The sequence below is a fragment of the Nothobranchius furzeri genome, chromosome 6 (genome assembly GCF_043380555.1).
Source record: "Nothobranchius furzeri strain GRZ-AD chromosome 6, NfurGRZ-RIMD1, whole genome shotgun sequence".
Lineage (NCBI taxonomy): Eukaryota > Metazoa > Chordata > Actinopteri > Cyprinodontiformes > Nothobranchiidae > Nothobranchius > Nothobranchius furzeri.
In genome coordinates this window covers 72569565-72596188 of record NC_091746.1, presented here as the reverse complement: position 1 = coordinate 72596188, position 26624 = coordinate 72569565, and the positions used below count along the sequence as shown (strand labels likewise).

At 41.0% G+C, this 26624-nt stretch overlaps 1 protein-coding gene across 2 annotated transcripts in view; it reads left to right on the top strand.

Annotated features, from left to right (window-relative positions):
* Positions 1 to 26624, top strand: part of tcf4 (transcription factor 4) — a 280305-nt gene that overhangs the window by 157572 nt on the left and 96109 nt on the right. Inside the window, exons 1-3 of one of the 2 annotated variants that reach the window (XM_015943430.3) lie at positions 4297 to 5055; positions 6197 to 6323; positions 7881 to 7930. In XM_015943430.3, the coding sequence (XP_015798916.1) occupies positions 5050 to 5055; positions 6197 to 6323; positions 7881 to 7930 (183 nt within the window). In that variant the 5' untranslated portion in view covers positions 4297 to 5049. Of the gene's footprint in view, positions 1 to 4296; positions 5056 to 6196; positions 6324 to 7880; positions 7931 to 26624 lie in introns of those variants that run through there. The other variant, XM_054744677.2, reaches the window with a different exon arrangement.

Below are 26624 nucleotides of genomic sequence, written 5' to 3'. Positions count from 1 at the left end.
TCAGATTGTTCCATAAATCAACCCCATATATTGTTGTACACATACCCCTCTTTGTTGTCCAAACTCTCTGTTTTTTAAGTTTAGTGCCCCTCTTAAGTTGTACCCATCGTCTTTATCATTAAATATTTTCTGTATATTACATGGAAGTAATTTATTTCGTGCCTTAAAGACGATTACTATGGTTTTAAACTTTATCAGATCAATAAATGTTAACACTTGTAATTTTAAAAACAGTCTTGTTGTGTGTTCCCTATATCCCACAATAAATACTATCCTTATAGCTCGTTTTTGCAGTATGGATAGTGATTGCAGATTACTCAGATATGTGTTTCCCCAAACTTCCACACAGTAATTCAAGCATGGCATTACCAGTGATGAAAACAGAATATACAATGATTCTTGATTCAGTAAATGTTTTATTTTACCCAAAACACCAATGCTATTTGCCAATTTTGTATGTATACATTTAATATGTGGTTTCCAGCTAATATTATGGTCTAGGATAACCCCCAGAAATTTTGTTTCATAAACTGTCTCTATTCTTACATTTTCTAACATCAGTTTTATCTCAGAATCCACTCTTCGATTTCCGAACAAGAGGACTTTGGTCTTATCCAAGTTTAAACCAAAGCCATCTTGTTCGGAAATCTTATTGAACCTTTAATATTTGATTTGTGATCTAAATTGGTACTTTAGGTATGCCAGGGTAACAACACTTATAATAATTTGACACAGAAACAAAATATAGTTTATAACAATAATAGCTACAATTCTTGTCATGTGTCTTGCCCATGTAAGTCTGATCTCTGAATTGTGTGTACTGAAACTCTAATTTCCCTCTGGGATTAATAAAGTATCTTTGATTTGATTGATAAAAATGTATTTATTACCATATTTCTACTTCTAATGATCTCACAGGATAACTGTAGGTGCTATCAACTGAGCCAGTAACAAACTTTAATGAAACATGATCTTAGATGTAAGTCTAATTAGGTGTCTTAGAAAATAATGTGATGTCTGGGTGAAAGAAGTGAGGTTTAACAAGTTAATAATAAACCAGCCAACGCCAGTGTGTGTAGAGCGGCGGTTCCCGTATGGCGAGGGTTCTCGTCGATCCGGTGGTGCCAAAGTCGGTTCGGCCAGACTGCCGGATGGAATTGGCTTTCAGAGGTCAAAGGTCATAGCTTCCTTTGAATTTGTACCACCGGTCATAAGATGCGCCCCTGGGTGACTGCTGGCGGCTGTGATGGAGATTTGCATCTGATGGAGTTGGTTGGTCCTGAAAAGGATGACAATATTCTGTTGAAACGCCTGGTCTAATCCCCCCAACGAGAGATTAATTTAGCATGAAGGCTGGAACAGCTTGCATGAACGGAATTTTAGAGGAAGTGACTGATCTTTTAAATGTTTAAAGTTTTGGACCAATCAGAAGCCAGGAAGTGTTAAGAGGTGTTAACAAAGTTCTCAGACGTCACCTCTTTTCCCAGAAACTTGGAAAAGGCTTATTTCACCTAATAGTTAATACTTATTTCACTTAATATGTGAAGTAAATCTGATATAACAGTCATGTGTTAATGTACTTTAACGATATGTTACACGACTGATAATAAAATCATTATTAAATCATCAAGTAGATTCGTTTGGTGTATTTAGGATCTGAAATAAGGCATTTCAACAATAAACGGTTATGTTGGTTTAGTCATTATGGCCAGGTTATCAAGTCTTAATAAATAACTTTAGATAAAAGATTAATGTAATTGTAATCAACCTGTAAAGTGTTAAAATCACTGTATGAGACAAAATAAGATTCTTTATTAGTTAAAGTTCCAGAAGTCTTGTGGAGGACCTCGTCTTAGTTATGATACCTCCTGCCCAGCAAACATTCGGACGTTTAATCAACGTTGAAAAGACGTCGGGCCGACACGTCCCGTCATGGTTGAAAAATAGTTCCTAAATGAACGTTGAACCAACGTCTTTTCTGGACGTGAATTACACGTCCTTCGGCACGTCTCATTCGGACGTTTAATGACTGTCAGTGTACATTTCATCTACACTGTAAAATAAAATGTAGTTTTTACATTTAATAATAAATAGAATATTTCCTGTGTCCAACCTTGCTTTACCAATTGACCTATCCCAGCCTGGACTTGAACCCAGGTCTTCTAGGGTGTAAGTCAGATGACTAACCAGTTGAGCTATCCTGTTGATATTTAAGAAATGACAAATAGTAGATTTTTACCTACAACTGATTCATGACATGCCATGTGTTGAACTATACGTAAGTTATTGTCAACGTAACAATTATACATGTAACTACAAATCTGAATGGTATTTTAGGAAATGTTACGTTCAATTCTTTTTAAAATTTGGACCGTCCTACCGCAACTATTTTTGGCCGTGGGCACGACATTGCCGTCGGACCAATATTTGCTGGGATGCTATGTTGAACTATACATAACTAATTGTCAAAATAACAATTATACATATAACTGTAGGCATGTAAAATGTATCTGAATGGATTTTTAAGACGTGTTCAGTTATTTTTTTTTTTACAAATTCGGGCCGTGCTACCGCAACCATTTTTGGACGTGGACACCGCGTCGGCGTTGGACCATTGTTTGTTGGGTGGTGGCAAGGCTAGAGATGGTAAGCAGAGCCCTGGTTTTGGTTTGGGAAAGCCAGAGGTGGAGCTGGCTGTGGACAGAGGACCGTTTTGGTGACCTCTGGCATTGCATGGCCTGTCCTACGCTACAGACAACAACCAAGCTTAATATTTAAATTAAAACCCAACTGCATTTTAGTATGAAATACTTACAAAACACGTAACAGCTAACGCTTCTGTGGCTAGATGCTAACTACAAAATGGAAAGTTCCAACCTGGTGTTATGCTGTGCTGCATAGCTGACATCAAAGTAACTTCAGGTGTACAAATACAGGAACTAAGCTTTATTTGTAGCATAGCTAGCACCATATAAATTAGCACCAATAAAAGCCACTGCATAATAAAAACGCAGCTACGCTAACTATGTAGCATCAGTTAAGAAGGGTTTTATTTGCTTTTGAACATCACTGAGTTGTGTACTTAACCCTCAGGAACCCAAAACCTTTTGAAATAGACAACAGATTGGATAAAATTCATCAAAATGTCGAATAAAATAAGCTGAAGTAAAAATTGGACATATCTTTTATGGCTATGAACCATTTCCTGTCTGGTACATTTAAAGAGATTATAATTATTTTATCATTTCACCATTTTAAATAAAATGGACAAATAAGTCAAACAACTGTTGCAAAAACCATTTTGCTCCCAAAGCGTCTCATGTCTCATAACCAAATGGATGTGTGATCGAGTCCCATTCAGTCTGCCGCAGTTGTGTCCTTGAGCCAGACGCTTAACCCACCTAACCTGTTGGTGGTGGCTGGAGGGACTGGTGGCGCCCCAGGGCAGCTGTGGCTAGCTCTTCATCATCATCAGTGTGTGAATGACTGATTGTGTTGTAAAGCACCTTGGGGGGTTTTAGGAGGCGCTGTACAAAAGCAGACCATTTCCTTTTCATCCACATTTTTAAAGAAGACAGTTCTGGTGAATTTCAACCAGTCGGTACTAACGCTGCTGTAGTTCTGTGCGGAGCTGGTGTGTTCGTACCTTCAACGTGTGGTTGTTGAGCAAAACAGCTGTATGAGTACACTGATCAATCTCTCTCTAAGTAAAACCTAAAACATGGTGTGTGTGTGTGTGTGTGTGTGTGTGTGTGTGTGTGTGTGTGTGTGTGTGTGTGTGTGTGTGTGTGTGTGTGTGTGTGTGTGTGTGTGTGTGTGTGTGTGTGTGTGTGTGTCTCATACCCACGTTTCACCAGAGTCTTCATCAGCTCCATCACTGAAATTGTTTTAGAAAAAAAGTCACAGATTGTTGTTTGAGCGTCTCAGGTGAGTGACGTCATCTTATGGAGGTGGGGGTTTAGGACTGGTTTGTTGATAAATGGACAGTATTTATGATGAAATTACAGACAACAAGACAAACAGGTACCAAGGCCCAGACCGTACCAGCAGACGACCATTCTCCTTCTCCTCCAGCTTGTCTAGTTGCCGGGGAGACCGGCTGTTCTGGCCTGATGCTCAAGTCTGGGAAAGAAAAGAGGAGAAAGAAAAACGACCACAATCAATGAGACCCTTTTTGTTTTAGTGGGAACCTCCTTTTAGCCCCCAACGAAACACACACACACACACACACACACACACACACACACACACACACACACACACACACACACACACACACACACACACACACACACACACACCGAAACCTGCCGGGACAGAAGAACAGGATAACTGAAATCGTGTGTGACTGTGTGCCTTTGTGTCTGACTCCCTCTCAGTGTGTGAGACTGACTTTATTTAAGACAAGGGCTCTTTTGTTTTAGTCCAGAGAACGGCCCTGAGACCGAGGCTGGCCCTGTAATTGGCCTACTTAGGCCCTGTTTAGCATGAGAAAAGTCTCCTTGGCCTAGCAGTGCCAAGCTAACTTTTGTTTTCAACCACAGAGAGGACAAACTCGCTGATGAGAATTCAGATTAGGCCAGAAAAACGATCCCTCACCCCCACTGCTAACACGCTCCTCCGCCTAAAACACACCGTGCACTAATTACTTAACGAGAATCTGGGAAAAGTGCAGGCTTTAAGGGAGTGATGGTGGAGTCTATTTAAAGGAGGTGGGGGAGGGGCGTGCAGGTTCTCTTTCACCTCTTTTCTCCTCACCAAACTTTTTTGTGCAGCTTATAAAAAATAAAAAAAGAACGAGCTCCCCGTCCTCCACCCTTCTGTTAATTTCTTCTTGGGTTCTGTTCATTCTGAATCGGCCCAGATGCCACTTGTTGCTGCTGAAACCATTGAACTTAATTAGCAGGACAATGTGTGAGCGCTTTGCAAAGTCTGAGCCGTAAACAGAGTCGAGGCTTTAGAGGTTGTGAGGGGAAAACGGCGGCACAGAGAAGTTAGACTGAGCTGTGGGATGAACGTCTCCACGCCGAGCAACATGACCTCGCTCTCATGGAGGTAAATACCATCTCACCTGTCAGCTGGTAGGATCGGGTTTTATAACGGGCCTGAGGTTCTGCTAAGTTCTGCTGTTTCACATGTGTGTTGGGTGACATCTAGACCTGCTTGCTCATTTCTAGTTCTCAATTTTTATGTTGTGTTTAGAAATGTGTTTATTTCATTTTTTTAGATACTCAAGCTTACAGAATACTTATAAAAATATAAGAAATCAGTTTCTACTTTGGTGAAAGTAAAATTTTTAAATGAACATGACTGTAAAGGTAAATGGTTTCAAATGAGTTGCTCTGGTTTAGTGAAACAGTAAAAATATGATTAATGAAACAAGACAAAACAATGTTTACTGAAAATATTCAGAAATGTTTTGTTCACAGAACAAAAGAAAACAATAATTTAAAATGTGCATCTTATAGTAATATTTGAAATAAATATTTTAAGCAGTAAAGATCTTCTTTTGGGTACATTTTTGATCCAATTTTTCTCCTGGAAATTTGATTGTTTGAATAAATACAGGCTGAGTTTCTCTGTGGACAAATAACATTAAAACAATCATTAAAAGACGTTCCCCAGTATCTCATCCGGTCTCGATTAGTTTTTAAGATTCGACACAGGAACTGAAGAAAGTGGCTTAATGTGTAACATTTTCATATTTTCACCTCTCAGGTCCGTCTGAAAGCTGAAAAGATTGCGTGTGTTTGTCCCGTTTCAGAACCTGGAGCAGCGTAACACTTCTAAAGAGGCTGTGATGTAGCGCTACTCGCTCTAGTTATAAATCTGTCCCTGACTCGGTTGGCTCTGGGTCAGTGAGCCTTCCCATTGTGGTCCATTGAGTCTTTTTAAAAATACTCCAAATTAAACGATTAAACTTCTTGGTTTGTTTGTTAACAAATTGCCTGCTAATTACTACCAAAGTTACCTGATTTTTTCTGAAAAAGTCTCATTTCTGCTTTAGGAAGTTTTGGTTTTTGAATGTAAACTAGAATTTCCTAAAGAAAAAACGCAAGAACTTCCAAATGTTTCAAAGTAAAAGTGACGTTCTTCTCTTCACTCCAATTTTGTTTAGCTCTGAAGGTGGTTGGGTCTTCGTCAGATTAATGTTCCGTTATTCTTTCCTTTCCATGTTCTGGTGAATTTCAACCAGTCGGTACTGGGAGGCGAGTTGGGTTTGGGGAGTCCCGGCGCGGCGTCGCCCACCAAACCGGCAGGTCAGTACTACCAGCACTACGGGTCCAATCCTCGGAGGAGAGCGCTGCATATGGACGCCATCGGTGAGAAGTCCCAATATCTACAATCAGTGGTTGTTAAAGTTGGGGTTGGGGGTCCTTCTGCGGGTCCAGAAAATGGAGGTGTAGAAAGTATTTACAGGTGTTAGAAAAGTCATTCCAGGTATTCCGTATTTTCATTAAAACTGCTTCAAAAAGCCTAAAAACAATACCTGAATAAATAGTGTAACATTTGTTGTTTTTAGTCAAGCTGAAGCTAACAAATTTATTAAACACAGATATTGAATATTTGTTTCTATTGATGGTCATTGATCAATGTCTTTTCTTCAAAATAAAATCTAGAATACAGGAATAAATACGTTTTAACACAAATAAATGATGGAATAAATGACATTAAGTTTAGATTTCATTAAACGGCTAAATAAACTCGTTAATACTGAAAGCAGATTTAATGTATTAAACGTATTTTAGAGGCGCTGCTGCTGTTTGTGGCATTTAATCTCAAAACATTAAACTTTTCAAGAGTTGAGTTTAAAAACAAAGAGTTAATGATCTCGATGTTCTCAGTGGTATTTACCCAGAATTATTCGTCCACTCCGTGACTGAAACTTTCACCCTGGGGTTTGGTTTACATGCTGTTTTCTTCTGCATCTAACCAAACTTTCAGTCAAAATTTAGGAAAAGTATTTCCTCTTTAGACTTCTGGGTGTTTAAGAGGTGGGTAAATCAGATCAATCCACCGGAGACCGGAGTTTAGTCATTAAACCGGATACCGGTAAACCCCGTCCAGTCAAGGGGATAAGCTGATCAGTAAACCCTCTTTGTTTCTTCATGAGAGACTATTAAGATTATGCAAGAGATTATACAAAGTTTAACAAATTTGTAATTTCATTAGATTTTTGTCTTAATTGGTTCCTAAATCACACATTATCAGATTATACTGTTTGATAATGAAAAAAACTTTTTTGTTTGGTTTTTACAGGAGACAAAGTTTGGATGAAATTTATTTATTTATTTAATGTTTTAATTTGGTTGGGTTTTAAAATGGTCCTGAACTTATTGAAAACCCATAAAATGGATGTTTGATCACCGAGGTGGTAAAACGTGGTCATTAAAATCCTCTTTGTCTCAGTGAGAGTCCCAGATATAAATATGTTGAGAGAATTGTCTCAAACACATATATTAGTTCCCACATTGAAGATAAATTATGTAAAATATGGTTGTTTGAGCGCTGAAGGGACACAAACACACACCGAGCATCTCTGGGCCCGTTTCCAATATAAAAAAGAAGACGTGCTGTCGTTCCTTTCCTTCGGTCTCATTTTTCGTGTTAATAGAAAACTGCCCCTGAGATGAAACCCTGAAAAACCATATAAACATTTCAAAAGCTGCCCTTTTTAATGCTTGTCGATTAAAAAACGTCCTTTTCGTGTCGTGTTGCGTTCCGCCTGTTTTCAGTGAAAGCTCCTTTGTCGGAATGCTGATGTGGTGACAAAACGTGGCCTCCATTAAATGCAGGGAAATCAAACAAGCAGCTGAAATAAAAGCATCTTGGCCTGTGAAACCCTCGCCGATTGTTTTAATTGTTTTTCTCTCTTACAGACATCCACACAAAAAAAGTGCGGAAAGTCCCTCCCGGCTTGCCGTCCTCAGTAAGTGATACCTTTTGTGTTTATTTAATTTATCGTTATTATTATTATTATTGCTGCTTTGAGTGTGAAGTAAAAAGGTGCTGATATTAATATCTGGGATCACAGTCTGTTTCCGTGACAGAAGAATAAAAAAAACAACATAAAAGTGTCGAGGAAGCGCCACCCTGCTTTTGTTTATCTGCGGAGGTGAAGATGATGTTGGGTTGGATGAAAACAGCTGGTGACTTTTTTGTTTGTTGGTTGTTTTCATGGAAAGAGTTTGAATTTTAAAAAACTCAGTGTTAGAAGAAACATCCTAGGAATCCTGTAAGAACAAAAGTGGTTATTTGTGGGATCTTAATCTCCATTTTGTAAATGACTATCTTGTTTTTTTAGCGACGCAGACGTGCGCCTCAGCTTCAGATTCATTCATCAGTAACTGAACTGCTAATGTTGGCTGTTTTCTAAGAGAGGACGGTACGTGGATGATGATGAAGTATCATGTCAGGATTAAAATAATATCAGGATTATTTGGGTTTTTTAGGATTCTAATCAGATTAATCCTACCAGAGCAGGGCCAGACGCTGGCGTTTGTAGAGGAAGCAGTACAGGTGTGATCTGAGAGCTTCGTGTTCTGATTGGTTGTGAATCCTGACGCTCGACTGTCGGCTAAACTCCAGAAGGCAGCAGCCGATTGGCCTCTGTTTTGACTGATTTGCTGTTCCCTCCACTTTGTTTTTGCTAGAATAATCTGTTTAGCTTTTTTGTTTGAATGCTTTTATGGTCATTTTTAAAATGTCATGCTGCGGCGTCCGTCCGAGGATCTATATCTGATCGGGGGGGGGCTACAGTGGTGAACTTATTAATGACCAGTTAACGATGGATGAATGTACAACGTGTTTGACGCCTCTTTGGCTCTGCAGGAGTCCGTCTTTCCGTGGCCTCAACCTGCTTTGTCTCCCCACTTCCTGCTCTTCCTCCTCCTCCTCCTCCTCTCTGTGTCGACAGCGGTCGAGGAAAAGAGGGCGAAGGAGGAAGCAGGACAAAATGGGAACCAGGAATGCGTTTAGGGATAAAAAGATTTGCTTTAGGTTCTGCCGATTATGTGTAGTTGGTGTTGAGTGGAACGGTGAGACAAAATGTCCAACAGCAGCAGAAAGATTCAGGCTGTGTACAGGTCCGGATGAGGGCCCCCTCAGATGGACTCGGAAATAACCCCGTTTTTAATTTCTATTACTGTTCAAATCAAAGGTATTGTGAGAAATTACCCCAAGTTTCTTATTAGCACATGTGAAACATCGAAAGGTTTTTTCTGAGCAATGATTTGGGTTTTGATCCAAACCGTCTCCGTTAAATTTCAGCTGTGTGTGAGAAACGTTTGGGATTAATCCTGAAAGGGAAGCTGGTACAGATTCTTCTCTTTTCATTTTGAAACAAAATATCTTGATTTGCAGAATATTCTACCCTTTATTTTCATGTGTCTTTAAAAGGATATTTAGGCTATTTTAAGGTTTTTGTCTAAAAGTTGCAAATATTACTAACATATCAGTTTATTCAAAGTTTAAAATAAATTGGGTTAAATATGGACAAATCACCTGCAAACATCAAACTGAAAACTCCTTCAGCATTTGACCAACGTTTTAACGTGTTTTTGTGTACAACCTCTACTCAGATGAGTAGTTCATATCCCCCGGACTGATAAGCTAACGGCTAGTCTGAGCCAAGTTAAAGTCCTCTTAAATCAGCTCCACACTCCTAAATGTCCCTTAATCTGATCCTCGCTGACCTCGAGCTGTGAATCAAATGTGACATTTATCTGTTGCTGGGGAAGTTTAGCTTATTAAATCCCAATTATTCTATGAAAATCCCGATAGAATCCTGTATGAATAACCTGTAAATGGAGTTTTGACTGCTTTTCATTCACCATTCTCTATGGCAAAAGTTGCATATTCTTTATAAATGTATGGAAACAATCTCAGTTTAGCTTCTGTGAGTTGGACAGTTAGAGAAATGTGAGAACTCTGGTCGGAGGATGGGATCGAATATTAAATAGAACAATTGAAGACTGTGACTAAACTGATTTCCATGCTAACGTTGCAAATTTTTACAATCGTCAAAGTGTCTTGAGTACAAAATCTGAGCTATTCCAACTGAAAATTCACAAGTTTTGCACATTTCTGTCTTGAATAAGTCACTAACGAGCGGATAATCTCTGGTTTCCCTTTCTACTAGCTCATTTAGCCGTTGTTAGCTAGCTGGCATCCGTGTGGTTTCTGGTTTCTGATCGTTTCTCTTAAAACTGAGACACTTTTAGGTTTTTCTACTCCATTTAAACCAAGTTCGTATTTACTAGGTGTGCTCTGAGCTTGATGTTTGCCAACTAGCTTCAACCGTTTTACTGGTTTTTCAGAATAAAAGTAATGTTTATGGTTGAATTAATGTGTTAAAATACTTAACTTGTTTTTCTGGCAAAAAAGCTGAAACAAATTATTTTAATAGAAAACCCCATCTAATATTTTCTGAGTGTGTATTTGTGCTGTACTGTGATTTTAGGTCTTGCCGTAATTAACTCATAAATGTCGTGTTTGTTAAATTAGGATTTGGATTTTTGTGCTTTTTTGCCCATTTGCACAAAAGTAGTTTCATGATTTTCTCTTCCTGTTTGCTCCATTATACACAAAAAGTCACATTAATTATATTTAGGCCTAATCTCTTTTTCACGTCAACTCCAGACCAAACATCTTTATCATTTCATTAATTCTTTATTCCCCTCTTTGCTGCACATTTTTATTGTTGTTTCTCAAAATTAGTTTGCTGAGCTGATGATTTACTTTGAGAAACAATTAAACGTCACTTGAGAGGAGAGCGTGGGACGTCTTTGTAATCAAAAGAAAATTAGGCGTCAACTGCTAACATTAGCAGGTTGCAGCGTGCCGTCTCACTCCTGTGTTTTTTTGTTTTTTTTTAAAGATATCATTGTTTTAGTTAATTTGTCGTCCGGGCTGATAAAGTCTGCAGTGTGTCCTCAGAGCTTTGCTAATGTTGGATGAATAAACAATCAAACAATCATATCAATGTCAGAATTTTCCCCCCAAAATGACGATAATGAAACCAGGAAAATGAAGTCATTAAAGGAAATAGAGATGAACTGATTAATTGTGTTTGCTGAAGGTTGTTGCTATTCTTTCTTCAAATGACACACATCCATTCATATTGAATAAGTAATAAATAACTTGTCATCTAAATAGATAGGTACATCTTTAATTGTCTTATTGAACAGAAATGGACAACTTAAAGATGTAGAGTTTGTTTTTCTGCAAATCCTAAAGTTTAATTTTCATCAGAAAATCACTTGTTTGTGTTCTTTTGGGAATCCACAGATGTGGATATCTGGTATTTAGTTCTTTTCAGATTTTTTAATGTTTTTGAAGCCAAAGTTTTCAGAGGTGGGGTGGTGTCAGACCCTGAGTCCTCCTCGGAGATCTGCGGCTACTTCCTGGCCCCCCCGACTCAGATGTGGTTTTGTTTAAAGTAGACTGTGTTAATTAAATTAAGCCAGGTCTTGCAGAAGGCACAGTAGGAGAGCCGGCAGTCCCCAGTGGGCGGCGGATGGAGGAGAGTGCAGAGAGACAGTTTAATGAGCCATACTGCCCCCTTCAGACCACCCCGGGAACAGCAGGAACCCCTCAGACCCCGAAAGGCTCCATGCATCTGCAGACAGGGTCCTGTAGTCTGGGAGCTTCCAGCCCAGCTCTGGTGTTCTGGGATGAAACCTGTTAATCCCAGCAGTGCTGAGGTCATTTTCCTCACATCAAACTGGAAAACACGTTTTTTGTTTAGCTTCTCTTCCTCTGAAGACTTTGTGTTTGGTTGAAACAGGAAGAGATATTCAGAATGGCTCATTGTGTTCTGAACGATCGTAGCATCCTGTTATGTTCCTGATCCAACCGGACCGACGGGATCACGTCTTCGTCTGGATTAGGAGGGAAAACCTTCAAGCATTAAAATGGCACCAAACATATAAGGATGAAGTAGAAATTATTTATTCAGTTTAGTTAAAAAAACAAGAAGTATGTGTGTGTGTGTGTGTGTGTGTGTGTGTGTATGTGTGTACATACACACATATATTTAATGCATTCTTAAAGCCTATACATGTATCTAAATCTAAATATCTGAATCAAAATTTAAATTACAGTCATTAAAAATAAATAAATTCAAATATAAATATCAAATCCTTTACTGACCTCATCTCCCCCAGTGTGAAACGGTGCTGAGTGTGTGTGTGTGTGTGTGTGTGTGTGTGTGTGTGTGTGTGTGTGTGTGTGTGTGTGTGTGTGTGTGTGTGTGTGTGTGTGTTCGCATGCTGCCCAGATTAGCAGTGTTAAAGCTGTCTTGGCAGAGGATGTCATGGGGTGGGGTGGGGGGGGGGGGGCATTCATCTGCAGCTACAACATGGATGGGATGTAAAACACGACACCAGGAATTCTTCATCATGCTTTGTTATTGGATTTCACCAATAATAAATTAATGTAGACAGGGATTTTTTTTTAAATTACTATTATTATTATTGTTGTTGTTGTTGTTGTTGTTATGACATCAGTAAAATTATGTTAAATATTAAAATGTTTGAAACTTATTTCAGTCTGAAATCTGTGACTGACTTTTAGGAACAACTTCAGTGTTCATGCTAAAGAAAACCAGCCAGAGATAGTCTCATATTCACACACACACACACACACACACACACACACACGCGTGCACACACACGTGTGCACACACACACACACACACACATGCACGCACACACAGACTGTCGGTTGGTCGAAGTTAATTATTAAAATAACAACAAATAACGTGTGTGTGTGTGTGTGTGTGTGTGTGTGTGTGTGTGTGTGTGTGTGTGTGTGTGTGTGTGTGTGTGTGTGTGTGTGTGTGTGTGTGTGTGTGTGTGTTGTTTATTCCTGCATGTTGTCTTGGCTCTTGTCCCCAAAATGTCCCTCACCGCTCTGCCGTGCCCGCCATTTTGTGTCAGATGGGAAGCTGACTAGTATAATCACAAGGCGTCCACTTGTGTGTGTGTGTGTGTGTGTGTGTGCGTGTGTGTGTGTAGCAGTGTTTGTGTGTGTGTAGCAGTGTTTGTGTGTATGTAGAGCCTCCTTTTTTCTGATCTTGGGAACTAATCTAAAGCTTGTGCGTCGAAATAAAAACAATTATTTCATAGTTTTCTTTTATAATAAATTGTAAATAATTTAATTTAGTTTATTAATATTATTATTGGCACAGGAGTTAAGTGCTCGCCCCGTAAACGGAAGGTTGCAGGTTCGAGCCCCGCTCAGTCTGTCGCTGTCGTTGTGTCCCTGGGCAAGACACTTAACCCACGTTGCCTGCTGGTGGTGGTCGGAGGGACCGGTGGCGCCAGTGCTCGGCAGCCTCGCCTCTGTCAGTGCGCCCCAGGGCAGATGTGGCTACATCGTAGCTCATCCCCACCAGTGTGTGAATGTGTGTGTGTGAAAGGGTGAATGACTGATTGTGTTGTAAGGCGCCTTGGGGGGCTCCAGGACTCTAGAAGGCGCTATATCAAACACAGGCCATTTACCATTTATTATTTATAAAGATGTTACTGCTTAAAGTAAACTACTATCATAAAATAATGTTTAGTTAGAAGCTTGTTAGCAAAACGGCTTGATAAGCTAAAGTTAGGAGCTAAATCAGGAATTTAGGCACGGCAGCTTTATTTATGTCACATCTTTCATACGCAGGCAGAGGGTTACATGTGTTACCAGCTTTTATTTACATTATGAGATGATAGCAACGGTTTTACTGTTTTGTCTTTGTCTCATTAGTTTTCTAGATGCTAAGCTAATTGTTTTTCTGCTATGCTAGCGAAAACAGAGTTAACTGGAGTTAGCTTAGCTGTATCTTTACAAACGTCCGTCTTAAATGTAATTACTCCATTAGTTTTAAATTATATCATACATTTGTTTCCTTTTGGCTGTTAGCAAGTAGAACAGGTGAATAACAAATGCTGGCTAGTCAAACATTAGCAGACAAAGTCCTCTGAGACCGGTCTGAAAACAGAGTGACCGAGGAGAGCACGTTGGACTAATTTCCACTCGGCAGTTTTTCGTGTCCCTCAATTTGTGTTTTTGGACATTTTAAGCAACTGTTAAGAAACTCTTTCATTTTCTTTGGGCTCTCCTTGGTCTGAAAATAACTAGTGAGCCATAAGAATTTTCAGCTGGAAAGTAGGTCACATTCCAAACTCAGCTTTTCCATATTTACCTCCACCCAACTTTAACTCAGGGTCATGCTTCACTTCAGTCAGAAAGGCGGTGTAATGGTTCCATTTTTGATTCTTTTTTTAAACACAGAAAGGTTTTTTCTTTACCTTGCTGACGTTTCGTTTGCGGCTGCAAAACTTCCTCAGAGCTGACGCTGATGGTGGCGTCACTTCCTACTCCATTTATCTGCAGGCAGCAGAGGATGTTGTCGCCCTCTGCTGCCCGCTCTTCTCTCTCCGATGATGCAGTCTCATGCACGGTCCAACGTGTAAACCCCATCGTCTCTGTTCATGGTCCCACATCCACGTCTCCTTATCTCTATTGCTTCCTTTATCCATCTTTTGTATTTCTGTTGTTCGGTGTTTATGATCCTTGTGTTGTCCCGGTCCATTACATGGTTTTCTGTTATGCAGTGATCTGTTACGGCTGACTTCTTTATTGTACTTTCTGCTTCTTCTTTTGCTGCTCTTGTGTGTTTTCGACTTGTTTCTTTCTCGCACTCCTTTCTATGTTCTATTGTTCGTGTATTGAGTTGGTGTCCGGTTTCTCTTATGTATGTTTTATTGCAGAGTTTGCATGGTATTTCGTAAACGACTCCACATTCAAGTCCAGCTGGCATCTTGTCTTTTGGGTGCACTAGTCTGTTTCTAACTGTTGTGTATGGTTTTGTTGGTGTGTTTATGTTGTGTTTTTTCATTGTTGCTCTTATTTTTTCTGTTATGCCTCTGATGTATGGTAGGGTTATCACTGGTTTTGGTTCTTGTCTTTCTGGGTTTCCGGTTCTTTGCTTAGGTTGTTCTTTTCTTTCTGTTGTTGTTTGTTATTTTCCTTTGTTTATTGCCCATGTCAGGTATCCGCAGGTCTTTAAAGCGTGTTGAATGTGTTTGTCCTCTTGCTTACGGTCTCTTTCTTCTGTTACCATGTTTGCTCGGTGATATAATGTTCTGATTAATGACATTTTGTGTATGGTGGGGTGTTCTGATGTCCATAATAGATATTGGTCTGTGTTGGTTTCCTGTATGTGTTTATGTTTAGGGTCCCGTCGGTCTGTCTTGTGATTTTCATGTCCATAAAAGCTATGCTGCCTTCTGTTTCTGACTCATAAGTGAACTTTATGCTGCCTGTGTCGTCAGTGTTATTCAAGTGTTGTGTTAGTGTTTCTGTTTGTCCTTTTGGTATGATTTCCAGTATGTCGTCTACGTAGCGTTTCCATAGTTTTATTTAGCAGTTTTTTTTTGGGGGGGGGGGGGGGGGGGCAGTGGCTATGGCTTCTGCTCTAGGTCTTCCATGAAAAATTCGCACAGGGTGGCTGATAACGGGTTACCCATGGCGAAGCCTTCCAGTTGTTTCTATATTATGTTATTGTATGTGAAGTAAGTGGAGTTAGCTACCAGTCCTATCAGTTGTGCTGTGTCATCTGCTGTGAGGTTTGTCCTTTTGTGTAAAGTTTTGTCCTGTCTGATTCTGTTAACTACTATGTCTATGGTTTTTTGGGTTGGTGTGTTTGTGAACAGGGATGTGACGTCATGTGAGATGAGTATGTCGTTGTCTTCTATTGTAATCTCCTTTAGTTCTTTTGCCAGTTCTATGCTATTTTTGCAGTGTTGATCTGTGTTTCCTACTAATGGGCTGATGATTTTGCTGATATCTCTTGCCATGTTGTATGTTGGTGTACCTATGCTGTCTACTTTTGGTCTAAGTGGGGTGTTTTGTTTGTGTATTTTTGGCGTTCCATAGATTCTTGGTGTTTTGTTTGCCGTGGGAATCCAGTGTTTGTACATTTTTTCTGTTATTTTGCCTTTTTCTTGCAGTGGCTTCAGTAATTTTTTCATGTTTTTCTTAATGTTTTCAGTTGGATCTTTTTTAAGTATTTTGTATGGTTTTTTTTTGTCTTCTAACATCTGGTTCATCTGTTGTTTATATTTTTCTCTGTCCATAACCACTGTGGTTCTTCCTTTGTCTGCCGGTAGAATAATTATCTGTTCATTTTTGGATAAAGCTGTCATGGCCGATTGTTCTTCTTTTGTAATATTGCTGTGTTGAATTTGGCTGTTTTTTAATATCCCAACTACGTTATTTCTGAGTTCGGCTTTCTTTCCCTCATCTGTGATCTGCTGACATGTTAGTTCTGTTGCTACGATGAATTCATCATATGGTATTTCTTTGGTGTTACTGCGAGGTTTAAACCTTTTTTTAATGCTTTCTTCTGCTTCTGTTAGTTCGTATTGTGAAATGTTACGTACCCATGAGTTTGGTGTGGAGTTTTCTTGTATTTCTTTTCTCTTTTTCTTGTTGATGAGTTTGTTTAACTTCTTTATGTGTCTTTCTTTTACTTTTATGGACTCTGTTTCCTGTTTTTCCATCATGTGTCCTTTAATTAGTTCCTCCGTTTTTTCATCTAGTTTGTAATTCCTTTTTAAGTCCAGGTGTCCTCTTTCCAGTTCGTTTTCCACTTGCTTCTGTTTGGTTGTGACGTTTCTTATCCTTTCCTTGAGTGGTGCTCTCTGTGCTCTTTCCATTATGTTCTGTGCTGTCTTGGTCCGGATCGGTGTTTTCAGCTTTAGACTTGTTGGCGTGATGTTTTCGTCCCAGCATTGAAGTGAAGGTGGTTCCGTAAGCTTGGTTTATGCTTGACGCATTCACTTTCCGCGCGGTGATGCGGCTCGCGGATGGAACGAGCTTCACAACTCGCAGCTTTTATGGTTCGTGCGGCTCGTCTCTGCGGTGAGCCAATATTCTCCCAAACTGTAGGGGGCAGCATGGAGCTCTACGGCATGCATCCAACACTACACCATAGTAGAAGTAGAAATCACTGTTTACAACATGGTATTTCAGCATTTTTAACAGCGTCCTCCTCTTTTCCGACAGTGCGAGCTATTTATCTCCAAGAATTATTAACAACATGTTGATCACGGTGATCTCTGAGAGCTGAATCATACAAATGCCTGTATTTACGAACCTCTGCCGTACTAGTTCTTGCCGGTCCGCCATGTTTTTCCGCGTCCGTCCGTTCGCGTGGTTAGAAAATTTCCGAGGTGAGCGTTGCGGAAATTCTGGGCCGTGCGGAGGCGCGGTGGAGGGGCATGGTTGTTAAAATGACGCAACTTTTCTGCGCGGAGCCGTGCGGACCTCGCGGACGCGTCAAGCATAAACCAACCTTTAGACGTGCACGTTTTTGAAGTAAACGTTCCAAACGGCGGAAGTCCCTTGTTGTCCGTATTTTTCTTTAGACATCTTTAGTGTGTTCTTACTGCGTCTAGTTTCTAATTCCATTTTTTTGGTTCTTTTGAAAACACAGGAAAGGTTTTTCTTTACCTTGCTAACGTTTCGTTTGCCGACAGCAAAACATCCTCAGAGCTGATGCTGATGGTGGCGTCACTTCCTACTCCGTTTAACAATGTCCTCTGCTGCCCACGGATAAACGGAGTAGGAAGTTTTGCTGTCGGCAAACGAAGCGTTAGCAAGGTAAAGAAAAACCTTTCCTGCGTTTTAAAAAGAACCAAAAATTGAATTAGAAACTAAATCATTCAATCAATCAGAGCTTTATTTATAAAGCGCCTGTCGGGAAGCCCGAGGCACTGAAAACACAAGCGCTAAACACAATAAGAACACACCAAAGATGTGGTGTAATGGTGTTGGGGGTGTTCTTGTCCCCCCTCAGTCCCACCTGAGCCTGGTCTAAACCCCACGGCCTACCTGAGTATTGTTGCTGACCACGCCCATCTCTTTAGGACTACGTGATGCTACTTCCAGCAGGATCAGGCCCCATGTCATAAAGCTGAGATCATCTCTGGTTTCTAGAACATGACCATGAGTTCACTAGACTCCCACGGCCTCCACAGTCAGCAGATCTCAGTCCAGTCCAGAACCTTTGGGATGTGGAGGAACAGGAGCCTCTCATCATGGATGGACCTGATGCTGTTGTGTCTGGGTTGACCAGAACCTCTGAGTGTTTTTGAATCATGGCACTAAGAATTAAGGTGGTTCTAGTTCCAGCCCAGCAGTAGGAAGGGGTACCTAATAAAGTGATCACTGAATTCTTTAATAAATTCATTTCATATTTATTAATACACACACACACACACATACACACACACACACACACACTCGTACTGGGTGTTTTCCCATCTTTGTTCCTCACATCTAATCCAAAGACACCTGAGGCTTCTTGTCAATGAGATGACCTCAGCCTGGAGTGTGTTCTTTCCTTTTGAGTATACTGGAATCTCTGTAACACACACACACACACACACACACACACACACACACACACACACACACACACACACACACACACTCGCCTGCTGCAGATGTGAACGCTCTGTGATGCATTCCTGAGTCTAAATATTTGGCTGTAGAAACACAACGCTCTGATTGGCTCCCAGGCTGTGATGGAAATCACATGTTCTCTCTCTCACTCTCTCTCTCCCTCTCTCTCTCTTTGTCTCTCTCCCTCTCTCTCTCTCTCTCTCTGTCACACACACACACACACTCACACACACCAGGCTTTGTTGGAGGTGATAAAATGCATTCAAGTTGTTAACAATGTGTTGAAAAGTTCTCGCTCGTCCTTCTCACTTCCTGCTTTTTTATTTATTTCTTTTACAGTTAAATGATTTCAACTGAACTTTAGTTTCTCCAGTTTCAGCTCCTAGTTGAAGTATAGAAATGCCTGAGTTTCCTTGAACGCACCACCATCCCTTGCCTTCTGACGATGAAAACTTCTAGTTTTACTTCAGATGATCACAGAAGGTTGTGAAAATACTGAGATGTCAGAGCCGTGTTTGAACGCACCAAGCCTGCTTCTAAAGACCAATACCGATTTTCAGTTCTGGTCCAGCTCCGACCTGCTGATGCCAATTTGTGTCAAAGGATTATGAGTGAAAGACTTTTCTTTTGCTTATTTTTTATTTTAAAAATTGGAACTCTGTAATTAAACTAGCTAGCATGAATTTCTGCTTTGCGTGTTCTGTTGCTTTGGGTTTTTTCTCCTTAGTGAGAAATTATTTTCCCTCTCCAAGCCTGACCTGCTGATAACTTCTCTGAATAACTGACTCTGTCGTTTTCTTGATTAATTTGAAGATTATGACTCAGGAAGTATAAACGTTTCCATAATCAATGTTTTGCTGCTAGAGTGGATTTAGCTACGCTAAGTTCACAGACATGGAAAGTGTCTGTTTCTATGCTTAGTAACGGTGCGTTCACGAACCATGGAAGGAAATTTAAATTTCTGAGGTTGTTATTGGCCGATCATTCTGAATCCCGGGTGATTCCGATCACCAGCTGGTGTTTTGGGTGCATCTATAACTCCAGCTCTCTGGGAGGAAAGGCGGCATCCGGTGAGCTTTTATTGGTCTGTTTCTTTCTGAGCACGCTCAGTAGGACTCCCTTAGCAACTTCAGTTTACTGGTCCTACTCCAGTTACGTAACTGCTTCTGTCAGGTCGAGCTGGAAAAGCAACGGGACAAATTTATGACTTCCTTCTAAATAAGTTAATAATCTTTTATGGGTACGTATTTCATCATGGCAGAAGTGTTGAGTTCATTAAAGAGGAAAAAGGTTTGTGGTTTGATTTAGCCTACCATGAAATGGTAAGAGATTACATCTAGATTGTAGTAAAATAAAAGGTTTTATGAGTAAATTATTTGAAACAATGTCAGCCCTTTATTTTTTTACTGCCATTAAGTTTTATTCCGGAACGAAAACTCTGCCCTGTTTGAGGGTTTGCCCTAAAATTATAAAATAAATGTTAAGTTGTGGCTGTGCTGAATTCCTGAGGCCAGCTCAGACATGATGTCATCGCTTCAGCCTGCTGGAGTTCATCTGAAGGCAAAATTCAAAGTTTTATTTCAGTCTGACTAATCCTTAAGAGAGACGTCAAATCCAGGAGAATCGTGAGAGGGAAACTTGAAAGAACGTGTAAATCTGTGAAAGTCAGATTCATAAATAGAGTAAAAACACGTCAAAAAGGAGAGTTTAGTTGAGTGTAAAGGTAAAGTTCAGCTATTTTAGTTTTTATTTTGGTTATTTTTAGGCTGAATAGAACAATCTTAACCTCTGATTTGCCAGTTTCTACATTTATACACGCTCTATCTCTTTAGTGGGATTAGTATGTTCCTCACGCTTTCTAATCTACTCCCTCTAGTGGTGGCTTAAATACTGCAGCTGGTAAAATTATTAAATTATTGTTGTATTTTTACATGAAAATAGATTAATGTGCGTTTTGTTTTATTAACATCAAATAAATCTTAATGTTATTTTTCTTATCAGGTTTGAATGGTAACATTTGCTGCTTATTTTGTGGCGTTTTCTAATCCCAGGAAGCATTTTCACTGTACTGGACACGGACCGGAACATTTGCTTTGCTTTTAAGACGCAGTAATTCCTCTATAAGTGTTTTTCTAGGTTTTCCTATAATTTTAAAAAATTTGTTGAAGCTGAATGAAAACGTTGAGTTTTGCAGTGCATGTTTTAAATAAAAACCATCCAGATCCATCCTGAACAACTAGATGTGACTGGTAAGAAACATCAACATAAATGTAAGTGGTGACTAAATTTATTTTAGAATAATGCAAGATTTTTTTAGTCAGTTTGAATTTGACCTTTAGTTTCTGATCAGCCTACGTTCTCCGGAGTCCCAGCTGCCTCTCGGTGCCACTTCATAAGGCGAAGGTGTTAGCCTCGCTTTACAGCTCAGTTTGCAGCAAGAACAAGAAATTTCTTTTTGATACATTTCTGGGGAAAAAGTTTAAAAGTAAACTAAAAGTTAAAAAAATTAAACAGTAAAAGTAAAGATATAAAAAGTTTCAATAATTAAAAATGTTAAAAGTTTAAATAAAAAATACATTAAATTGTGAAAAGAATGTCTGTAATTGCCCCCGGAAACCTTTGAGTGTTAAATTGTGACAGTTTATCCATCCATCCATTTTGATCTGTTTTATGGGGTGGGGTCGCGGGGCAGCAGCCTTAGCAGGGAGAACCAGACTTCCCTCTCCCCAGCCACTTGGGCCAGCTCCTCCGGGGGAATCCCAAGGCGTTCCCTGGCCAGGTGAGAGACATAGTCCCTCCACCGTGTCCTGGGTCTACCTTTAGACCTCCTCCCAGTTGGACGTGTTCGAAAAACCTCACCAGGGAGGCGTCCAGGAGGCATCCCGACCAGATGCCTGAGCCACCTCAACTGGCTCCTCTCAATGTGGAGGAGCAGCAGATCTACACAGAGCCCCTCCCGGATGACTGAGCTTCTCACCCTATCTCTAAAGGAGAGCCCAGCCACCCTGCGGAGTACACTCTTTTCGGCCGCTTGTATCCGCGATCTCGTTCTTTCGGTCACTACCCAAAGCTCATGACCATAGGTGAGGGTAGGAACGTAGATCGACACGTAAATCGAGAGCTTTGTCTTCCGGCTCAGCTCTCTCTTCACCATGACAGACCGGTACAGCATCTGCCTGTAGATCTCACGTTCCATCTTTCCCTCACTCGTAAACAAGACCCCGAGATACTTAACTCCTCCACTTGAGGCAGAACCTCATCCCTGACCTGGAGAAGACATTCTCCTGTTTCCCGGCTCAGTCCCGTGGTCTCAGAATTAGAGGAGTTGATTCTCATCTCAGCTGCTTCATATTGGGCGGCGACCCACTCCATTGAAAGCTGGAGATCATAGTCTGATGAAGCCAGCAGGACCACATCATCTGTAGAGACCTGATCCTTAGGCCACCAGAACAGATCCTCTCAACACCTTGGCTGTGCCTAGAAGTCCTGTCCATAAAAGTTATGAACAGAATCAGTGACAAAGGGAAGCTTTGGTGTAGTCCAACTCTCACCGGAAACGAGATGCCGTATCAGAGGGCCTGGTACCCCATTCACTTGAAGAACACCCTACAGGGCCCCCACATGGCCCCCGGGGTTGAACACCTTCTCCAAATCCACAAAACACATGTAGATTGGTTGGGCAAACCCCCACACATCTTCCAAGCGTACAGAGTAGATCCAGTGTTTCGCGGCCATGATGAAAACCACATTGCTCCTCTCGAATCCAAGGTTCAACTATCCAGCAAACCCTCCTCTCCAGAACCCCTGAATAGACCTTACCAGGAAGGCTCAGGAGTGTGATCCCCCTGTAGTTGGAACATACCCTGCGGCCCCCTTTTTTAGATAGGGGGACCACCACCCCGGTCTGCTAATCCAGTGGAAGTGCCCCTGATGTCGATGTGATATTGCAGAGCTGTGTCATCATCATCATAAAGTTTCTTTATGAAGCACTTATAAAACAGCATGGCAGCTACAAGTCAGAGCAGAGATAAAAGACAAACTGTAAAAGACAGTCAAAGCGCTTAAAACAAAACTGTCTTGGCAAATTAAAGTAGGAGATTTAAAAACACAGAATAAAAGAATAAACTCAATCTACATGTCAAACAAAGAGATCCAAAGAAGGAAGAACTAAGATGCCTAAATAAGCAACTAACAGCCTCCAAAAACTAGATCTTAAAAATGTGTCTTAAGACTGGACTTAGAAAGTTTAAGTGAGGTGGACTGTCTTACCCCTAGGGGGAGGTCAACCAACATTGTCCCACAACATCTAGAACCTTAACAAACTCCAGGCGGATCTCATCCACCCCTGGGGTCTTGCCACCGAGGAGCTTTTTGGCCTCAGTGATATCATTAAAAGGGACTGGAGAGCCCAACCCTAACGCTGGACTCTGCTTCCACACTGGAAGACAGGCCGGGGGGACTGAGGAGGTCTTCAAAGTTCTACACCCACCGATCCATAACATCCTGGCTCAAGGGGCAGCAGTAGCTCAGGTGGTAGAGCGGGTTGCCTCATGATTGGAGGGTCATGGGTTTGATTCCAGCTCCTGCCAGGGGTATTCTGCTGTTGTGTCCTTGGGCAAGACACTTCACCCAACTTGCCTGTGTTGGTGGTGGTCAGAGGGGCCGACGACGCCAAATGGCAGCCTTGCCTCTGTCAGACCTCCCCAGGGCGGCTGTGGCTACAAAGTAGCTTACCATCACTGGCAGTGTGTGAATGTGAGAGTTCACGCAAGCGTCTTTGAGTGTCCTAATAAAGCGCTATATAAGTTCGATGATTATGTAAGGATGGGTCATTTACATCTTACTTATGAACCATAAAATGTGAGATTCCATAGAAATATGAAATATCAATCTGATGGATCTTTGAATATTTTAACCAGAAGATCAGAAATTTTTATTGCAGGGATTAAGCGACACTTCGTATTAACTCCAAGGAAAGAGAGAGAGTCATGTTTAAATAGTTAAGAAATTTATTTCTACACAATTTAAACAAGACTAACTTTAACACTCTGTGTACTGATGGACTAAGGTGGAGTGAGACATGAGATGAACGATGGTGTGTGTGTGGAATGTTATTCAGAACCAGTGGATCCAGAGAGGCATTTAGTTCTGAGTGGGAGTGAATGTTTCTCTCTAAGCTTTAGTAGGATATTTATAACACACATGAGACGCCATCTGTCGGTCTACGTACCCCAGGGGAAGCCTCCGTTAGATCCAGAATGCCGAGGTCCTCTCGGACCCTCGGAACCGAAGCCGGTAGAAAAGCAGCGGTGCCAACCAAACTAGTCCTGGAATGCTTCCAGGTCACGATAGGTTATCACTGGTATCTCCGAGACCCTGAAGGGGTCGTGAGGTTCAGCTTTTATTCTGAAGGAACCGTTGCGGTCAGGTGTAACTTGCAACAGATTTTATCCAGCTTGTCGAGGTTCTTCATGGCTGAAGAGGAAGTCCGGATGGCCGGTCCGAGACTTCTCTAGAACGCTTTGAACTAAAGAAAAGGTGGCATGGGAGAGTTTTCATAATTGTCATATTTTGGTTTACTGGCGAATCAGAATTTGACATGAAAAAGAGGGTTTATACAAACACCACAGATAACCACGCCTAGCCAGAAACGAAGGTTCTGATTGGATCAGACAAAAGGAAATGTGTCGTGTGACTTTAGCATTATGTGTCGTCAGTGTCTAGTGCAAATGTCCAGGATTATAATAACTTGTAAAATACTACTGATCACAGGATTATAATCTCAAGTAATAATAATAATAATAATAATAATAATAATAATAATAATAATAATAATAATAATAGTAATAATACATTTTATTTTAAAAGTGCCTTTCTGGTCATTCAAGGACACTGTACAGAATAAAAACACAAATCATTCAGTAAGTAAACATACGTAAACATGAACAAACAAGGCTCTCTAAAATTCAAAGCTGATATGGGGTTATGAAGAGGTGAGTTTTGAGTTGTTTTTTGATTTCTGTGAATGAGTTAATGTTCTTGATGAGAGGGTGAAGGGAGTTCCAGAGTTTGGGAGCGGTGCAGCTGAAGGCTCTACCCCCCATGGTGCTGAGACGGAAGGAGGGCATAGAGAGATGGATGGAGGAGGAGGACCTGAGGGAACGGGACGAGGTGACGATGTGAACGAGATCTGTGAGGTAGTGAGGGGCGAGGTTATGGATGGCCTTGAAGGTGAGAAGGAGAATCTTGTAGTTAATCCTGGTGTGCACTGGTAGCCAATGGAGTTGTTTGAGGATGGGGGTGATGTGATGAGACATGGGAGTTTTAGTAATGATGCGTGCTGCTGCATTCTGAACCAACTGGAGCTTACGGAGGGTTTTCTGAGGGAGGCCTGAGAGAAGAGAGTTGCAATAATCGATACGTGATGTAACCAGACTATGGACAAGAATAGAAGTAGGGTGGACATCAAGGGAGGGGCGAAGACGATTAATGTTACGAAGATGGAAATAAGCTGACCGTGTGATGCTACTGATATGAGATTGGAAGGATAGTGTGCTGTCTAGGATGACACCCAGACTCTTGACCTGGGGAGAGGGGGAAACTGAAGTATTATCAACTGTGAGAGAGAAACTGTCAAATTTTGAGAGGGTGTTCTTGGTACCAACCAAAAGAAGTTCTGTTTTGTCTGTATTTAATTTCAGGAAGTTCGAACTGAACCAGGATTTTATTTCTTGAAGGCAGGTGATGAGCGAGGAGGGAGGAAGTGCAGAATTTGGCTTACTGGACAAATAGAGCTGGGTGTCATCCGCGAAGCAGTGAAAATGAATATTGAATCTGCTGAAGATATTGCCAAGGGGAAGGATGTATATAATGAAAAGGAGGGGCCCCAGGACAGAGCCCTGGGGCACACCAGAAGAGACAGAAGAGGGCTGTGAGCGGGAGGATTTGATAGTAATGAACTGAGTGTGACCTGATAGGTAGGACTGAAACCACTGAAGTGGGATGTTAGCAATGCCGATGGAGGATAACCTATGGAGGACAATGGAATGAGATATTGTGTCAAAGGCCGCACTCAGATCAAGGAGGACCAGGATGGATAGTAGACTGGAATCAGCAGCAATGAGGAGATCGTTAGTTATTTTGAGGAGGGCTGTTTCTGTGCTGTGAAGTGGGTGGAAACCGGACTGGAAGGGTTCATAGAAGGAGTTTAGTGTCAGATGGGTGTGGAGCTGGGTAGCGACTAGTTTTTCTTAAACTTTGGAGACAAAGGGTAGGTTGGAGATGGGGCGGAGATTAGTAAAAATGTTAGGATCCGAACCAGGTTTTTTAAGTGTTGGAGTAACTGCAGCAGTTTTGAAGATAGAGGGAACAATACCGGAGGAAAGGGATGCGTGTATGAGAGCGGAGACGAGAGGGAGCAGGGAGGGGAGGCAGGTTTTAACCAAGGCCGTGGGAAGGGGGTCGAGAAGGCAGGTAGAAGGCTTTGACTTGTGGATAATATCTGATATCTCAGAATCACTGGGAAGTTGGAAAATGGAAAATAACTGTGTTGGTTCGGGAGGATCATATGGGGAGGTAGGGGGATGCTTTGGTTGATTGCACGGTGAATGTCTATTATTTTTTTCGTTGAAGAACAGAAGAAGGGCATTACAAGTAGCAGTAGAGCACATGTGTGGGGGCAGAGTATCGGATGGCCGGTGAATTTTATTAATAATGGAGCACAATGACTTAGTGTTGCCTCGATTGGAGTTGATAAGACAGGAGTAATACTGTTGTTTGGTTAGTATAATTAAGTCCTTATACTGAGTCATATGATTTTTATATAGTTCTTTGTGAATGGTGAGACCGGTTTTTCTGTAGAGGCGTTCAAGCTGCCTGGATTTGGTTTTCAGCGTCCGGAGTTGAGGGGAAAACCAGGGATCAGACTGACAGAAAGTAACAGAACGGGTTTTAACTGGGGCAAGGGAGTTTAAAATGTGAGCTAACTGGTCATTGTAGAGAGCAGCCAGGTCATCAGGAGAGGAGAGATTGTCCGGTAGCTGAATATTATCAATATAGGAGGTTAAAGTGTCGATATTGATGTCCTTTATATTCCTAAAAGAAATGAGCCGGGTTGGTTTGGTAAAAGAAACCTGGGTTACAATATTGAATGAAATAAAATAGTG